General features: G+C 39.9%; 1 protein-coding gene across 4 annotated transcripts in view; it reads right to left on the bottom strand.

Moving 5' to 3' along the window:
- CTNND2 (catenin delta 2) overlaps positions 1 to 17,245 on the bottom strand; it is a 1,196,137-nt gene that overhangs the window by 46,263 nt on the left and 1,132,629 nt on the right. For 3 of the 4 annotated variants that reach the window (XM_045005429.1, XM_045005430.1, XM_045005431.1), the window contains 3 exons: positions 13,877 to 14,087; positions 9,073 to 9,157; positions 1,939 to 2,064 (listed from right to left, as the gene is read on the bottom strand). In XM_045005429.1, coding sequence (XP_044861364.1) covers positions 1,939 to 2,064; positions 9,073 to 9,157; positions 13,877 to 14,087 — 422 coding nt within the window. The remainder of the gene's footprint in view (positions 1 to 1,938; positions 2,065 to 9,072; positions 9,158 to 13,876; positions 14,088 to 17,245) is intronic. The other variant, XM_045005428.1, reaches the window with a different exon arrangement.

The following is a 17,245-nucleotide window of genomic DNA, read 5'->3' as shown; positions in this document are numbered from 1 at the left end:
ACCTTTGGAGATTTGCTCATTAATACAAACACACACATTTAAGGCTGAAAATTATATTTCTAATATAAATTTAAATGAATATATATATAATGCAGTTGTGATGGTTCAATTTGACTGTATATATAGATATAGATATATAGTCAAATTGAACCATCACAACTGCATTTTATGGCTACAGCTAAATTAATAGGAAACAAAACATTATTACAGCGAGGGTCAGATTCTGAGCTACACCTGTATAACTTCATTGAAGTTACTACAGGGTTACACCAATGTAAATTAGACCAAAATCTGGGATTGACCCTTGACTTCATTAATTTTAGAATATTACAAAATATTTAGAAGACAGCTGTAATGACTCTAATTGCTTACAAATGGAACATGCACATTTTCAAAAAAATTAAGAATGACTAAAATAATGGTAGGTGATACTATACATTTAATGGCCTCTAACACGAATGGCATCAAAAGAATTAAACAACATCAAATGCAAAATGATACAAATAAACTGAAATTTTATCACATACAGTCTGTTATGGGACTATTTAGAAACAACAACCTTTCAGAAAGATATCTCCAGCAAATCTACATGGAAACAAAGGGTCAGATTCTCCCATTCCATCATGTGTTGTCAGTGCTACTATTTTGATTTGGCAGGGTTTTATATCCTCTTTGAACAGATATAAATGATGACATAGGTGCAAGGCAGTGGAGTATCGGGCCAATATATGGTACCTTTTGTAATTCATCTAGTGTCGGCTTTAGCCCATCATGAGAACTATTTATTTACATACTAGGAATTGTACAGTATTTAATAGATTGTTTCATGCTGGTAATGGTTACTTTAAGCCATGTTAAATGATAAAAAAATAAGTGATAATAAAATAATGGCAGTCCCTTCTCTTTCTAATATTGTTAGTAAATGTAAAAGGGAATAAGAAGGACTGGCAGGAATGTTATTTGAAAAGACATATAAGATAGGAATTGTTAAAAGTAGAGCCTATAAGTTTATTTCATTGATTGCACGACTGCAATGAAATTATTTTGTATTAAAAAAAGCATAACTGCTATGTCCTGTGTGACTAACAAACAAATCTGTAAGTGCTTGCTATGTCTATACCACAACACTTGTTCACAAGTTTGCTTGTGTGATGTCTACAGAAGATGTAGCAGTTATTGTTTTCTCTTGCAATAACTCCACACAGTAGCATTTTAGCAGGAAAAGGAAGGGTGTCAGGGTAAATCAAAAGAAAGGAGTAGTTAAGGGAATGGAATTTTGATATCTAAAATCTGAATAGTGTCCTTATAAGAAAATGATTAGTTATGCTACATCAGGCTGAGCCTCATTGGTGTTAATTATATCTGTATGAAATCTACTTGTCCTGTTCCTGTTAACACAGGATATTTATATTTCATCAAGAACTTTGTTGATACTTTGAACACATTCATTTTATCGACAGAATAGATTAACTTGATTAATTTTGTTCCCATAATGAAATGTACTGACTTTTTTTTTTAAAGTGTGCTTGGATCACAAAAGAAGGGCTTGACAAAAAGTATTTCATTTGCTAACTGAAATACAGTATTTAGCAATAAGTGCATTTCTGATCAAAAGATGTAAATAATCAACAGCTTTAAAGGGAGCTAACTGGACCAAACTTATTTATCCCTCTCTCCAATGTGCAATGTTCATACAGGACTTTGGTCATGTGACAATGCCACTGCAATTCATGGGACTACTTGTGTAAGTAAAGTGAGCAGGATTTGGCCTACAGTGCATAAGGTACACTAAATTAAAATGTATCAGATGTATTTTTTTAATTCTGTAATAGCAATTTATTATAGATTTAAATGTGTTCTCCATAGCTCTTCTGGGAGCAAATCTTAGTATGCATTAAACATCACAATTCAAGACTGGTCAGATGACAGCCAGAATACCTGGGTTTGGGAATAGATTCTGGTTTCTTGGCTCTGCGAGAGAGTACGCTGAGCGTGCCATGACCCAGAATGATGGGAAGGTGAAAATCCTCTGTCCTCAGCCACTCTGAAGCCTGGGGCCGCCCGCTGCCATAAATCAATTAATCAATCAATCATTTATTTAATCAGGTAGCTGCATTTTCACAGTGATATAGAAATGGGCTCTAGACAATGTCTTCTCTATAAAGCTATTGCAGTTTTAATTAAATTATAGACAGATATAGGTTACCTTATACCAGTTCATCTTAAAAGGTTGACATTCACCTCAGTGAAAACGCTTTCCCCCAGCCCACTGATGCTCCAATTATAGGCCCGATCCAGCAAAATGCATGTACATGCTCATGAATAATTTTAAGCACATATGTAGTCCCATCAAACAGTACTTTTGATGGGAATATTTATGTGCTGGTTGGTTCTTAAGTCTTTAATGTGGTGCTTAAGTGAGACAAAGGCCCTGGCACTGGAGAGAATTTCATCTAAAGAGAATACATCTCTCAAGGACGTAGACGTTATCTTTTGGATTTTCTTCAAATTAGGCCATAGTCAATGTTCCCTTGTATCATGGCATAATGCATTTAATATGTCAAAAGGGCAAACAGATTTATTTTACTTACAAAAGAACTTCAGATTTTAAAACCAGTTGCCAGGAATTTTGAAGTGTCTCTCTGGCAATTTTCAATGAACTTTTAGCAGTTTACAGCTGCATTATTCTGAAAGTCACATGAAAAGAGACTCCTCTTTTAGATCCTGCCCGGCTTAACTGTTCGACGAGGCTTCAGGCAATTTTTTAAATCTTGTTCAGCCAATGACAGACAAGGCCAATCTTCAGAGTGTCTATTTAGGCTTCATTAAATATCTATCACATTATTCTCCCGATTGTGTGATAGCACAGTACGTGGAGAAGGTCAACTGCCTTCAGTAACCTCTCTGCTTTCAAATGGATATGTTGACTGTAATTTTATTGTTAAATTGGGTGACAGGGACAAACATTGGTATTATCCTATGCAACACAGAAATCCACAATAATGAATGAAAAACTATAATTTCTAAGAACTTATTGTGATTTCCCACTTATATCCTGAAAGACATAATTCATATGAATAAAAAAGATACACGTAAAGACATTGTGCTGGAGCTTAAATGATTGGGTAAAATGATGCAATTCATAGAAAACATTCTCTTCACGACAGTTTCTCCAGTTCTTTAGTATCATAAACACTTAATGCAACTCGAAGCTTGTTTTTAGCAAGTACATTATTGCTCAGGTTGGATTATTTAGTTATATTATTACATGTACCTTTTGTCTAAAGATTTGAGATAATTTTTATTTGCTAACTTCATGAAAATTCTCAAGCTGCTTTTATTTAAGAGTAGTAGGTTATTTGCTTGAAAACTGAAGATGGAGAAAAAAATCTGAGCTGCAACAAATGACAATTTGCACTTTCCCAGATGTAGCTATATTTTCAAAGGTGTCCCCTAATTTTTCGATGCCCACCTTGACACACTTAATGCCTTGGTTTTCAGAAGTGCCAAGCAATTGAGTCCATTAATTTCAATCAATTGAAGTTGTGAGCACCCAGCACTTCTAAAAATCAGGCCTTAAGTAACTCAGGTGGAGCACCGAAAAATGGAAGCAACCAAAATTAGTAGCATTTTTGAAAATGTAGGCCTTACTACATAGAACAGAGAACAATGGAAATGCCTAAACTTCAGAGTCATTTTTTGAGAAATGTTTTCTCCACTGATGGTCAACTACAGTGAGAATTTAATTAATCTTTAGTTAATTAAAATGTGATCCCTGAAAACATCTTTTTTATGGGATTAACTAGTGCTGGCCTCATCTTTAAGTATACTTTTCAGTCTGGGATTCTATCTGAGTCAGTCACTCTGCTGGGTTACTTAGACTTTGTTTCCTTGGAACTTTGCCATGGCACCCTGTCTTGGTGCAAGTTCTTTTTCAGGTGGTTTTCCCAAGGAGGAAATGAAAGTGTTATGGGTGGCAGGACCAGAAGAGAATTAATCTTTCTGGTAGAAACTGGAGCCCTACAGAAAGTTATTTAGGAAAGAGAGCACAATTTTTAATCTTTCTGCATCACTCCCCCTTTCCCTTGTTGTGATGACAGTCGATGGCTTGCTCTGCATCCTGTTTTCTAAGGAACTATCAAATTCAGAGACAACAGGAGAAGCTGAGAATCAGGCAACTGGAGCAAAACAGCCTGGTAATAGCTTTTCGTAGAACAGTGGCAGTTGCCTGTTGATGTTAGGGAGAATAGAACTCTCACACAGGGCATTGAGGAAGGCAACCCTTTCACCCCAAGAATAAGATCATCATTTCATCTTGGTTTTGATGGCTTCCTCTTTTTTGAATTGTAACAGCTGGAGAGAATTTTGGATAAAATGTTCTTGTCAGGCTTTGTTAATATAGTGCTGGATTAACTGCCCTGGAAAGTGAAGTCCTATAAGTGCATCAGGGGAGGCAACAGTGCATCCCAGCCATGTGTCTGAACTCTGACTTGAAATTGACTCTTCGTACTCGTCCCATTCTGGGCTGTCCTGATAAGCCTGCTAACCATTCTGGTGTGTCCCTTTAAAGTTACCATACAGCTGCTGTTGAGTGGAGAAGCCAGCACAGGGGTTAGAATCAGTCAGTGTAGAGCACAAACTGTTACAGAGCTCTGCTAGTGCCCTGCACAAGCTAGTATAATATGTGAACACCTGGTTTTATTTTCCACAACACAGTACCCCATCCACAGAGATGCCAAACAGTGACAGTAGTGGGTTTTATAGCCTGAGACCACCAATTAACTTCCCACAGAAAATCAAACCACTGCCAGGTAGTGACAAGTTTGAAATCTAGCCCAGGTCAACAGTGAACCTTCTCCCATCCTGAACTGAGAGGCTCAATTTCTCTCTACCCTCCCTCTGAGCCAACCAGGTTTGCTATCTTAACGTTCTGTTTAAACAACCAAAGGCTATTTGAGAAGAAAATCCAGACAATTCCAAGCAAGGTGAAGCTCTTCCTATATTAGCACTAATATGTTAGTATTATGGGCCTGATCCAGCAAAAGACATCCCCAGCTTTCCAGACATTGAATGTCCCCAAAGAGTCCTCAGATGCCAGCTCTGCTACAGACTGGCCAAATCCACAGTAAAGGCCAGAAAGAAAAAATTCTGCCTTGAGGCCTGATCCAAGGGCCCATTAAACTCAACACATATTTTCCATTGATGTCAATGTGCACTGAATCAGGCCTTTGTGAAGAAGCTCATGTGAAGGAGAGCTCATACAAATGAGGTGCTAGCTGTCTGAGCTCCATTACACTCATTGGGGATACACAGCCCATGGGCTAAATTACCTTTTCTGCAAAGCCCCCAAAAATGACATGAACAGGTTGCAGTCTGGGTCTGTGTATGTATGGACGTCCTTGCCTTCTCTCACTGAGAAGTGCTCTTTCCTCCTGTCTCTGTTGTGACTTATTTTACCCCCTAAATAATTCTCTTTGTCCCACCCCTTCCTTCTCCTGCAATGTTTTTACTTCTGTTCTCAGTAAAATGCCTTATAGCCTGAATGAAGTGCCTTTGTCTGTGTTGATTTAATCAGTGTGGTTTTTCAAACAATAATTGAGAAATTGTTTTTGGCTTCTAAAGACAGGAAATGTTTTTCAGTCAATGAGAGATGAAGTGAAACTTGTGCAAACAGCCACCCTTTTCAGGCATCCTCCTATCTTAAGAGAACACCTCAAACATACAGAGTACAATTCTGCTGTACTTTTATTAGAAGACCCCTCATTTTCTGAAACTGATTTTTGCCAGTCCCTTGAGAGGTTGCTTAACCCAGTTTCACTGTGTACCTATTAGCACTATAGCCTTGGTTAAAACCAAAGTGCTTGCTTCAGCCCTGTTGGAGGCTGCAGTCTACATCCCCCCACATATGTTAGAACAGTTGTGCTACAGAGGAGGCATGCACTGCCGCCAGGGCCGGCTCCAGACCCCAGCGTGCCAAGCGCGTGCTTGGGGCGGCATGCTGCGGGGGGCGCTCTGCCTGTTGCCGGGAGGGCGGCAGGCGGCTCCGGTGGACCTCCCGCAGGTGTGCCTGTGGAGGGTCCTCTGGTCCGCGGCTCCGGTGGACCTCCCACAGGCGTGCCTGCGGAGGGTCCACTGGTCCCGTGGCTCCAGTGGACCTCCCACAGGCATGCCTGCAGATGCTCCACCGGAGCCGCGGGACCAGCGGACCCTCTGCAGGCACGTCTGCAGGAGGTCCACTGGAGCCGCGGGACCGGCGACAGCCAGAGCGCCCCCAGCAGCGTGCCGCCGTGCTTGGGGTGGCGAAATTACTAGAGCCGCCCCTGACCGCTGCAAAGGGCAAGTGACAATATCAGGCTTCCATTAGCTGGAAAGAGCTTCAATTTACAGCCAGGAGTCTAGAGGCTTCACTGGCAGAGGCTGCCTGAGAGAGAGACACTGGATCAGTACATCTCCTGCATGCCCTTGCTGTGCACTTTCCTGAGTCAGCCCTATGCACTTCTTGGGTAGCACTGGCTGGCTCCTGGCCCCGCAACAGAGTGGAAGTTATAGGCAGCTTGTAACATTATGCTCCCCACCTCTGACTGGACTTTCTGTCACTGGGCACTTTCAGTTTGGGTTCTGCCAGAGATAGTGAATAAAGCCCATAGTGCTAAGCAGAATTACAAAAACGTAATAAGCTTTCATGTTTTTCCCCCGACATGAACAAATCTATGGGCCAAATGTATTGGCTACTTTTATACCAACAACAGTGACAAATCAATATTCTGGTTACTTCAGTAATGCAAATGATAATACTTCTATTCATAGTGTTCTTTTCCCTGTTTAGTATAGTGTCAACATATGCTGCTGTAAAACTATATCAAACTTTGGACATACTGTCCCTCAAGCAGCAGGACAAATACTGCTGCATTTCCTTAAAGTTAATGTTAGGCTTGTAACTGACCCAAGTCATAAAACAGAATCATGCTTCTATTCCAGCCTCTCTTATATGCTAGTGATTACTTGGGAATAATGAGATAGATATTTTTAGGGCATACTAATGAATTTCAGACACCTGCACAATTGGATTTAGCTGCAGTGTGGTAAAAATCCCTGCCAGTGTGTGAAAGCACAAAGTGCTGACCATATCGCACAGCCAGCAGAAGCTGTATTCATTCATTATTGCCAATACAGAAACTTTAGTGGGAGAAAATAATTATCTTGACTATTTAAACCCATATTGCATGACAAATATTATTGCTTATGTAACTGAGATCTTAGGAACTCTCTTGTTTTATATAACTTTTTTTTAAAACATTGTGAAAAAAAGAAAATGCCACAGGCATCAATCCTAGGAAACAGCTAAGTATTCACTGTACTAATGTGAAGGAAACAAAGGAAGTAGCTCCTTTTGGAAAGTGTTTTTCTTGATTCATTCTACATAAAAATCATTCCTTATATTGTGTACTAACTTTATAAACATTAAAAAATACATACCTGTCTATTTATGTACAGTAACATTTTTAGTTATTTTTTAGAAGCATTTGGTTAAAAGAAATGACATTTTCTGTACTAAATTATTATACAATGTTTGGTAGCAGGTTGTAGAGACATAAGAAGACTAAATAATTATTTTGTTCAATTAGCTTAGTGCTTGGGAAAGGTATAAGATTAACTGTCTGAGAGACTGACCTCCATTTTACCCTGCCAGAATTAGCTCATGAAGGGATTAACAAAATGAATCCTGCAAAACAGTGCAAAGGTTAAGAAACTAGCCAGCCCCTGTAAGCACAACAAACTTTACCCCCAAAGGGGCATCTCTCCAAACCATGCAGAGAATCAGTTCATCCCCACATCCCAGATTGCTGTCTTCTCAGCGGGACCCTATCCTCGCTGCTGTTCACTCCACCTCTCAAACAAGGCCTGTTTGCCAAACTTTCTCAGACAGGAGCTCAGGTGTGCAAAATAATAAAATTTCAAACCTCAGACTCAATGTGAGCAGATTGAGGCACAGAGTTCACATTACTCGACTCTTTTCAGCTATACAATACATACAGCACCGGCAATGGCACTGTGAGCATCCTCACCCTCCACCATTAATATGCCTCACCCTCGACTGGGAATGAAATTAAATGCCTGGTCTTTTTGCTTAGACTACAAAGAAAGGTGCCAATTAGAGGCAACTGTGGAGGTAATTTTTGTGATGTGAAATTGTGAGTACTAGGAAGTGGTCTGAGACTGCCATTGATAGATATGTGTACACACATACACACACATTTACTCGCACACTTCAATGTGTGTCCATTTACAAGTATTCTGTGATAGAAGCTTGTTATACCATCACCTATCATTTATACATGTCAGAAGTTCATTTTAAAATAGTTAATTTTAAACATGTTGTTCGTAGTAATAGCACTATAATTTACACAAAAGAGGAGGCTGGCAGCCTTATGAGAATGATAATGGGAGCCACTACCTTTCACCTCTAGACTGCCTCTGAATCAAGCTTGTGTTGCTAGTGCATGAAAGCTGTCGATTTGATGGATGTGAAATAAACAGGTCTCTATCCAGTTCCAGGGGTACCAATGTCCATATCATAAAAGCATCACCACTGAAGGAACTGGCATTGGTGGTCTCAGCGGAGAGGCCAGGAATTGAATGAGCTGGGAATCTCACACTCACCCCTATGGTTGTCTCTCCAGGATAGGATTGAGATGCACTGATAGGAAAGGCTGAGGAGAGGCAGCTTGCACCACCGCTGACCATGCTGTACTGGTTCTGTGAACAGAGGACTTCACTCTCCAGGACTGTCAACTCCAGCACTTTTCATAAGAACTAAAATTCATTTAAGAAAAAAAAACCCTCCCCCAAACAATAACCAAAAAAAATACATGCTTTATGGACCATTTCTATTTAAGGAGTTAAAATTAGACACGGGAACATGCAAAAACACCAGATCTGAACCTCCTAAACTTTGAGCAGTTGGGATTCAGAGGGGCCCATTAACAGATCAAATAAAGTATTTGGTCTCATGTTCCTTAAGCCCCCAAAGTGGGTAACTACAGAAGATCTAAAATCTGAAGAAAATCTTACCTTCTTGTAGAGACTTCTCAGGTCTCTGTACTGCCACATGCTATTTAGGACCTGAGATGCTGCTTTCACCACTTTTGGTGAGTGCCTATTACATTAAAAAAAAAAAAGAGAGAGAGAGAGAGACTGTTAAATCAAATTCCAGGCTCAATTAATGCTGATTTGTGAGTCAATTACAAAGGATTGAAACTCTCAAGTGGAGTTCTGCTATTCACCAGTTCTATAAGTATATTCTAAGAGCTTTACATTCAAGTAGTTTGGATACTAACATTTTATTCACTGACAAACACACTCTTCATGTCCATATTACTAAGTGTTGGAAGAGGAACAAAACCAATACACACTTGCGCTGTATGATGAATGAGAAGCAAGGGTTCTCACTAGGAACATGAGAACAAGAGAATTCTGTCAAGATGGAGAGTAACTGCTGAACTGGCTAACTGATAGGGTGGGTAGTGGGGAAGGTAGAGAGAGAGAAAGCTGCAGAGGGCAAAAATTGGAGAAATTGTTTCTGGAGAGGTGGCTTGGCTGTAGGGCCGGCTTTAGGAACTGCAGGGCCCGATTTGAATACCTGATGGCGGTCCGGGTCTTCGGTGGCAGGTCCTTCACTCACTCTGGGTCTTCCGCGGCATGGAAAGACCCACAGCCAAAATGCCGCCAAAGACCGGGAGCGAGTGAAGGACCCGCCACTGAAATGCTACCGGAGACCCGGACAAACGCTGGGTGAGTAAAAATTAAAAAGTTAGGCACTCTTCCTTACGGTGCGGGGCCCTCTTAGGTATGGGGCCCGAATCAGGAGAATCGGGGGAATTGGCCTAAAGCCAGTCCTGCTTGGCTGCAGTCCTGTGTGCAGTGGCATGAAGGACAAGAGTACAGGGCTTTGGTTTCTTTCTCCTGAGCTGGTAGACTTTAAGTACTCCAGGGAACAGATGAGTAAGTACTCACTGCATCAATGCCTTCTACCAGATGGTCAGAGGAAATAGAGGAACTAGCTAGGTGATGAGCACTGTTTTAAGATGGGAGGGGGTTGGGAGCAGGACACAGAAATATAATAGATCATAAATACACAGAAATAATCAGTGCTTTGTGACTAAATAAAAGTCATCTGGGACCCAAATTTGGACTTATGTTCTGAAACACTGATAACAGTAACCTATTAATGATCACACTCTAAACCTATATAAAAAGACATAATTAACTTCACATGTACTCCTCCTTCTGGAGTCTTTCCCCAGGAGATCTGAATAATTATTTCAGAGCATTAGAGCCAAATGTTCTCTTCTGTTTAGGCAGTATAAGGGGGAGCAGATGTCTTAAACCCAAAGAGAAGGGCCAGGGAGGACAACGTAGGATAAATATGTGACTATGCAGAAAGTGCACATTACGTGACTAACCTCATCCCCTCAGCAAACATAAAACAGCAGAGCCCCAAGACAAAATTACAAGGGATTAGAGCCTGCATGAAGAAGTTGGAGAACAGTCACACTTGTGCTTGGTGTTTCCCTGTGAAAAGGGAACAACTGGTGGTGAAAAAGAAGCAGGTGGTACTGGTGCTAGTGGCATGTATTACTCATCTGGTTCCAGTGTGGGTAGTGGCAACTGCCGCTATTCACTTTGCGAAGCACATGAGAAGGGTCACAATTGCATTGCCAGCAGAGCTGGTAAGATAATGTTAATTGCATAATTTAGTCAGTTGTTTTCCACAATATTTTCCTAGTAAATTATTTGTTGATTCTGTCCATCTCTATTGTTCATCCTGCAAATAGAACTGAGTGACTAGTTCATGAGTTGATAAGAACTTGATGAACACTTTCAAGCATCATTGTTTTCATTATTTACCCATCTTTAGCTGCTAGTGGAGTACTGGGAGTAGGGAATGACCAATGTGGTAACAGTGCCAGTCATGCTGTTAATACTAAGGGGAGGCCAAGAACAGTGAGATCCACTGCATTTGGCCAATCTGATCCCATGGATGCCAGTTCTGCTACACAACTGTAGAGGAGAGAGGGCTAGAGCCGTGGGCTCTTTACAGACACTAGAGCAGATAGTCCTTGCACTACTGTGATTGTGTCCTACCCCTATGCAGGAAGCATGGGATGAGAGGGAAAGGGAAGGACCTTCATGTCCTCTACTTCAGTTGTGGACCCACAAAGGAGCCAGGTGCACTCTGCCTCCATATTTGGAGGCACACATGCTGCACACAATGTAAGAGGCATTAATATTGTTTTGTATTGAAATACACTAACTATGGCAAAATTTCCTCATCAGTCCAGTATAATGCAATTTTGTGGGTTCCAGGTCTTTGAAGAGCATCTGGATGGATGGGAATACAATAGTGTAACAGATGACAAATTGAAATCTATACATTAAAATCTCTATAAATCCTATTGTAGGTAGTGTTGTTGTAGTTGTGTTGGTCCCAGGATATTAAAGAGACAAGGTGGATGAGATATCTTTTATTGGACCAACTACTGTCTCCAGACCTGAAGAAAAGCTCTGTGTAAGTTCAAAAGCTTGTCTCTCTCACCAGCAGAAGTTGGTCCAATACAATATATTACCTCATCTACCTTGTCTCTATAAATTCTATTATAATAACTTTTAAGGTTAAAGAGTTTTTGACTTGCCTTCTCATGAAACAAAGTTTTTGTTCCACTGGCTTAAAGCTTTGGTGACTTCTGCTGGAAGCAGACACAGTGCATATTGATTTTTTAATATGACAGTGATTATACTAGAAGCAACAATAAATGGTTCTTCTGAGGCTAGTAACAGTTGGCCTTGTTAACAGATTTCATGTTTTACAATTTAACACAATGTTGCATTATGTTAAACTGTGCAACTTCACTAATTTAAGTAACAGGTTGGCAAGATATTCTTCCTACAATTATTATTTAAAATAATGGAACCTCTATGAAAGAAATGAAAAAGATAGAAAGAATGGTATAAAAGTCTCATGTTTCTGACAGGTGAGTATAAACTCCTATTTTAGGTGAGGAGCTGGTATCATGGGTTGATAGATTTTCTTGTTCTACAACTACAAAATCAATAAAAATAATCATATCTAGCTTTTATATAGTGCTTTTCATCAGTAGGTCTAAAAACACTTTATAAAGGAGGGCACTACATTTATTATTTGGACATTCTGAAAACACATATTAGCCGACGTGTCCTAGACTATTAGAAATACATGGCTTTCAAAAGATAAGGTTCCCTGGATTTGCAGTTAGGGGTTATATTTGACTCCCTGTATGCTGTAAGATTGACATTTTCAAGACCTTAACAGAACTGGAGACCCAAATCCTATTGAAATCAATGGGAGTTGGGTGGCTAATTCTCTTAGGCTCCTTTGAAAACTCCAGCCCCAATGTCACTAGGTAATAATGATCTCGACTGGAGTCGTATACAGGTGGACAAATACACAGTTTTTGTAGATTTTCTTAAGTTTTATTAATATACAAGGATAAACTCGGAGTCACATTCCCCACTGGTGTGAGTGGGCACATTCTACTGAAGAAAAATGGAAATGCACCTGCCTATGCCAGCAGTAAATTTGATGTAGTAACAAGAATTCATTTAGTTTGATATGTTATTTATTTATAATAAAAATTTTAATATGCTTTATTACTAAGGTAAGTCAGCAGTCCAAGAGCAGTTCCCACAACTGGAATCACCACAATTAGTAATGTTGCTACTCTTATCAATTCCTGACAGAGTTATAATAATGAGAGTGTACTGGGTGAGAAGCATGAAAGGAGAGAGAACAATAATACAAGAAAAGGGAATAAGATTGAATTGTGTCAGCAATGCATTAATTGCCTAGCCCTGCACACTGCTCCTGTACCAGGTGTAGTGCGTAGATTCCTCTTTCAGGCTGAAGATTGGCTGTGAGGAGCCACGTTAGAGCCCTGAGGTTGCAGCTGCCTCTGTGCTGATAACACATCCCCCTTCTGATAGAAGGATCTAGGCATTAGAGTGAAATCTTCCATTTTTCAAACTGACATGGTCCCATAGCAGGCAAAGCAGTCATACTTCTGGAAGTTTGATGTATATTGTTTGTAACCAAGCTATTCTACGCAACCACTCCCAGCAAAAGGAGAGGAACCAATGATCTCTTTGCCAACAGTGTGCACTGACTCTGAAAAAAAAATGCATTCATAGCTATTGCTAATAGCGTCATAGTTATGTGTGAGTCTTCTCCTACATGTATTGGTGCCATTTGATGTAGCAGACAGAAGGCCTGATACTTCTTAACAAGCTAGGGGGTGGGAAGGGCGGGTGAAGGAGTGGAAAGAACTGTGGCCCCATCCCCATTTGCCAGCCAGAAGAACTGTTGTATGGTGGGGAGTAAGCTGCAGCCTGCAAAGTGGTGAAGTTACTTACTTCCGGCATTCCCAAAGCAAGTGGGAGTAGGAGAAGAATAGTACCTTTGTGAGGCACAAATCCTTTCACACTGTCCTCCTGGTTACTCCAATGGCACATCACCCACTACACAGGGGCCTAATGTCTCAGACTACCACCTGACGTTGATAAAATGATTCATGCCAGTCATTTTTATAAATAATTATTATTCACTATGCGGCATGTTGCCAGTGAAAGCAGGCCAAAAAATGAGCCCTGGCAGGGACTTTGATACTGGGTTACTTGTTTCCTGTCTTCCTTCCAACATCTGACACGGTTACTAACACAAGGTGATTTATGATTAAACTTAATAATGAAGCTAACAATTTCACCAGACAAGACAAACCCATTTAGTACTAATTACACCTATTAAAGATGTTACAAAAGGTGCGAGGTGATTTGCAAAACATACTTGTCTCCTTTACTCTTGGAAATGCCAACCAGCTTCTCAATGCCTCCTGCATCCCGTAAGGCCTTGGCATTCTCCATGTTTTTAGTGATAACTTCATGCAGAGTGCAGCAAATGGCAGTAACGGTGTCATCCGACATGGCCTTGCTTGCTGAGCTGTTGCTGTTGTTACCTCCTGGAAGTCGGTGGACCAGATCCCGCATGGCATACTTGCCTTTTTGGAAAGAAAATGAAGGGAGAATGTTGAGGAAATTTAAAGGAAGACTGATGGGGGAGATACAGGGAAAACACACAAGGCAGTGTTAGTGCCATTTTCATAGTTTCAGGTCTATAATTTGCTGTCAGTATTATCCTATCATTAGCCATATTTATACAAACATTTGTTTAAGCAGCATTTTGCCCATTAGGACCTCTACTAATAGTCCCTGGTAATATCAGTGAGAGCTTCAGGGTGTGAGTTATATCTTGTCTTTGTGAAAAGGAGACAGGTACAGAAAAGCTAAGTACGTGTGAAAGTGTAAACCAAAGATTTGAGAGCCCAGCAGAAGTTGGCTAGTCCATATCTTCCTTACCCCATGAGAGCAACACCATTTAAGTGAGCCCAAGGCAAGCTAGCTGGGATGATGCATCTCTACTAATAAAATCATCACTGTGTAGCAGTTAATAGGGATAGTACAAGGTAGTGAAGCCATCCAAATTGGAGTTCTTTGTGAATGAGTAGTTGATCTTCTCTCGAGCGCAGGCTTCACTATACATTAACTAGGTGTAATTATGTTATTGTACTTTATAATATGCTTTAAAAAGCGATTGTTATTTCTGTCATTTGAGTTGTGTGAATATTAGTGATTCAGAGGAGAGGTTTCTCTGCACTGTGTTGCAGTCTGATACCTAGCAAAGGTATATCTCCATATGTTTTACCAGGGGGAGGGACAGCTCAGTGGTTTGAGCCTGTTAAACCTAGTGTTGTGAGTTCAATCCTTGAGGGGGCCATTTAGGGATCTGGGGCAAAAATCTGTCTGGGGATTAGTCCTGCTCTGAGCAGGGGATTGGACTATATGACCTCCTGAGGTCCCTTCCAGCCCTGATATTCTATGATTATCTTACTTAATATTTATAACTTACATTTTCTATCAAACTGAGCAGTTCATTTTTGTAGAGGACTTTGTATGTTAGACACAAGGAGGACATAGTCATTGTGATTTTCCATTATAATTTTTTTCATATTTAAATACATATAGAAATCTTTAAAAATTTGCTTGCACAAATGTAGTGCATGGGAAAGATACCACGCCAGAAGTCCTGGAGAAGGAAATTTTCCATGTAACTACTGGACAAGTACAGCACAGGTAGCAGAACTCCCCCACACTGCCACATCAAAGTGCCTTAGCCTTGTTCTGGAGGGATTACCAGTATGTGTGAAAGTTTAATATAGCCGCTCTTCTAAGATGAAGACAAGCTGAACAGTGAAGAGACTAGGGCCCGCATCCAGCTCTCAGTGAAGTCAGTGAACACATTCCCATCAACTTCAGTGGCACTGGATCAGGATCTTGGGTGAAATAATCAGCTCAACAACATCACTCACTCTCAAAATGGGAATGACACGATTGTCAGGACAAGTAACTGGAAGTAATCCATATTACTTTCTGGCCTGAAATGTAATCAGAAATCTTCTCAATCAGACATTACAAGCCCTGATAAGATGGCATATAGTAAGTGCTTATTAAAAAGCTTACTCCTGAAGTTACAAACAGAACTCTTGGTGTCTGAATCTGAAAGTCAAAAGAAGCAGAAGACTGGCCCTTTGAGTGTCCTTATGTCAGATTTTCCATTATAAATTGTTATTTTTTTACAATGCTATCTGCAATGGCGAAAATCTATCCAATCATTTGGAACAATGCATTAATAATACAGTACACACCAAAATCCATGTACTGTCACAGTAAAATCAAAGTATACCAAATTAATTTTGTGACAATGTCAGATCCAGAAACTCCTTTACTTTTGATCAAGCAACAAAGTTCCTTGTAATGGAAGCATAACACACTAAAATGTGTGCAATTGTTTTATTATCAGTGTGTTGCAATTTGGAATTTAACATTTGACTTCAAATGTTTTTGTTTCTGTGCAGCTAATATTTCATCATTGTAATCCACATTATTAGATTTTTCAGCAATTTCATTTAAATGTCAGATGCAGTACATAAGTGGGTCATATGAATTCTGTGCAATTCTTTTCCTCATACATACCTATAATAGTATCTGCCAAAGAATAGCCATATAGAATGTGGTGTGCAAATATTAATATGTAGTTCTAGCCAGTAATAAGTGTTTCAATAACAAAAACATTTATTACATTCATTTATGCCTTTTAACACAAGCCAATTAATGGTTGCATATCTGTTATAGTCACTTGAATACTACAGTCATAGAATATGGTAGATCATGCTTGCCTGTCAAAGTAGATTTGCAAAAGGCTGTTTGTTTATGCCATTTGTTTCAGTCTTCACTCCTCTAATACTACCATTGATCAGGATCATAGAATCACATAAAAAGATGAATTAGATTAGTTAGAGGTTCTCTCTTCCTTTCCCTGAACCAATCATCCAGGACATGCCAAAGCTCCTTTTTTTTACCTATAGCAACTGCTCAACCTAAACTAGAGGGGGGTATTTATGCACCCCTTTCTTTCAGATCAGGGATTTCAGCTCTTTTGTGGCACTGTATGTTAAAGCTGCCCGCTCTTTGGCAGCTAGTGACCGCAGTCCTTAATTCTGAGTATGAAAATATCCAGTGACTGCCCCTGAGCAAGTTTTTCTACGGAATTGGCCAGGAATACAAGGATCACTGCACCACAAGAAAGCATAAATGTATGTATATATAGGTTTCGCTGGATGCCTGCATATCAGAATGGTACCATGGTTACGAGTGCAGCAGAAAATGAATATAAATACAATCAAGTTGATACTATGACTAATAATTAATCATGAACATTCCAGATATGAGACTGGATTCAGAACAATGTCCAGTTCACTAGTTAGCGGTTCTGGTACGTGTATTCTGCACATACAGAAATGATCAGGGAGCGGAAAATTACAGAACTGGGATGTGGGAGTGGGGAACAGTATAGAGTTACATGTCAAATGTGGTGCAGCCTCTCTGCCTTCTGACTGGCTGAGAGAGTTCATTTCAGTATAACTGTGCATAATTTGGGAAATATTTAATTCAGGTTCAACTCTTGAGTTTGCATGGATTCATATCACAATGATACCACAGATCAAATTCAGCCCTTGAATATGTGTTTGCAGTTTCCATCAGCTTCAATGGGAATTGCATGTATCTTAATGTAGAATTTGGCTCTGTTTCATTTCACTTT

Source organism: Mauremys mutica, chromosome 2 (assembly GCF_020497125.1).
Source record: "Mauremys mutica isolate MM-2020 ecotype Southern chromosome 2, ASM2049712v1, whole genome shotgun sequence".
Lineage (NCBI taxonomy): Eukaryota > Metazoa > Chordata > Testudines > Geoemydidae > Mauremys > Mauremys mutica.
This window is presented reverse-complemented; position numbering and strand designations above follow the sequence as displayed.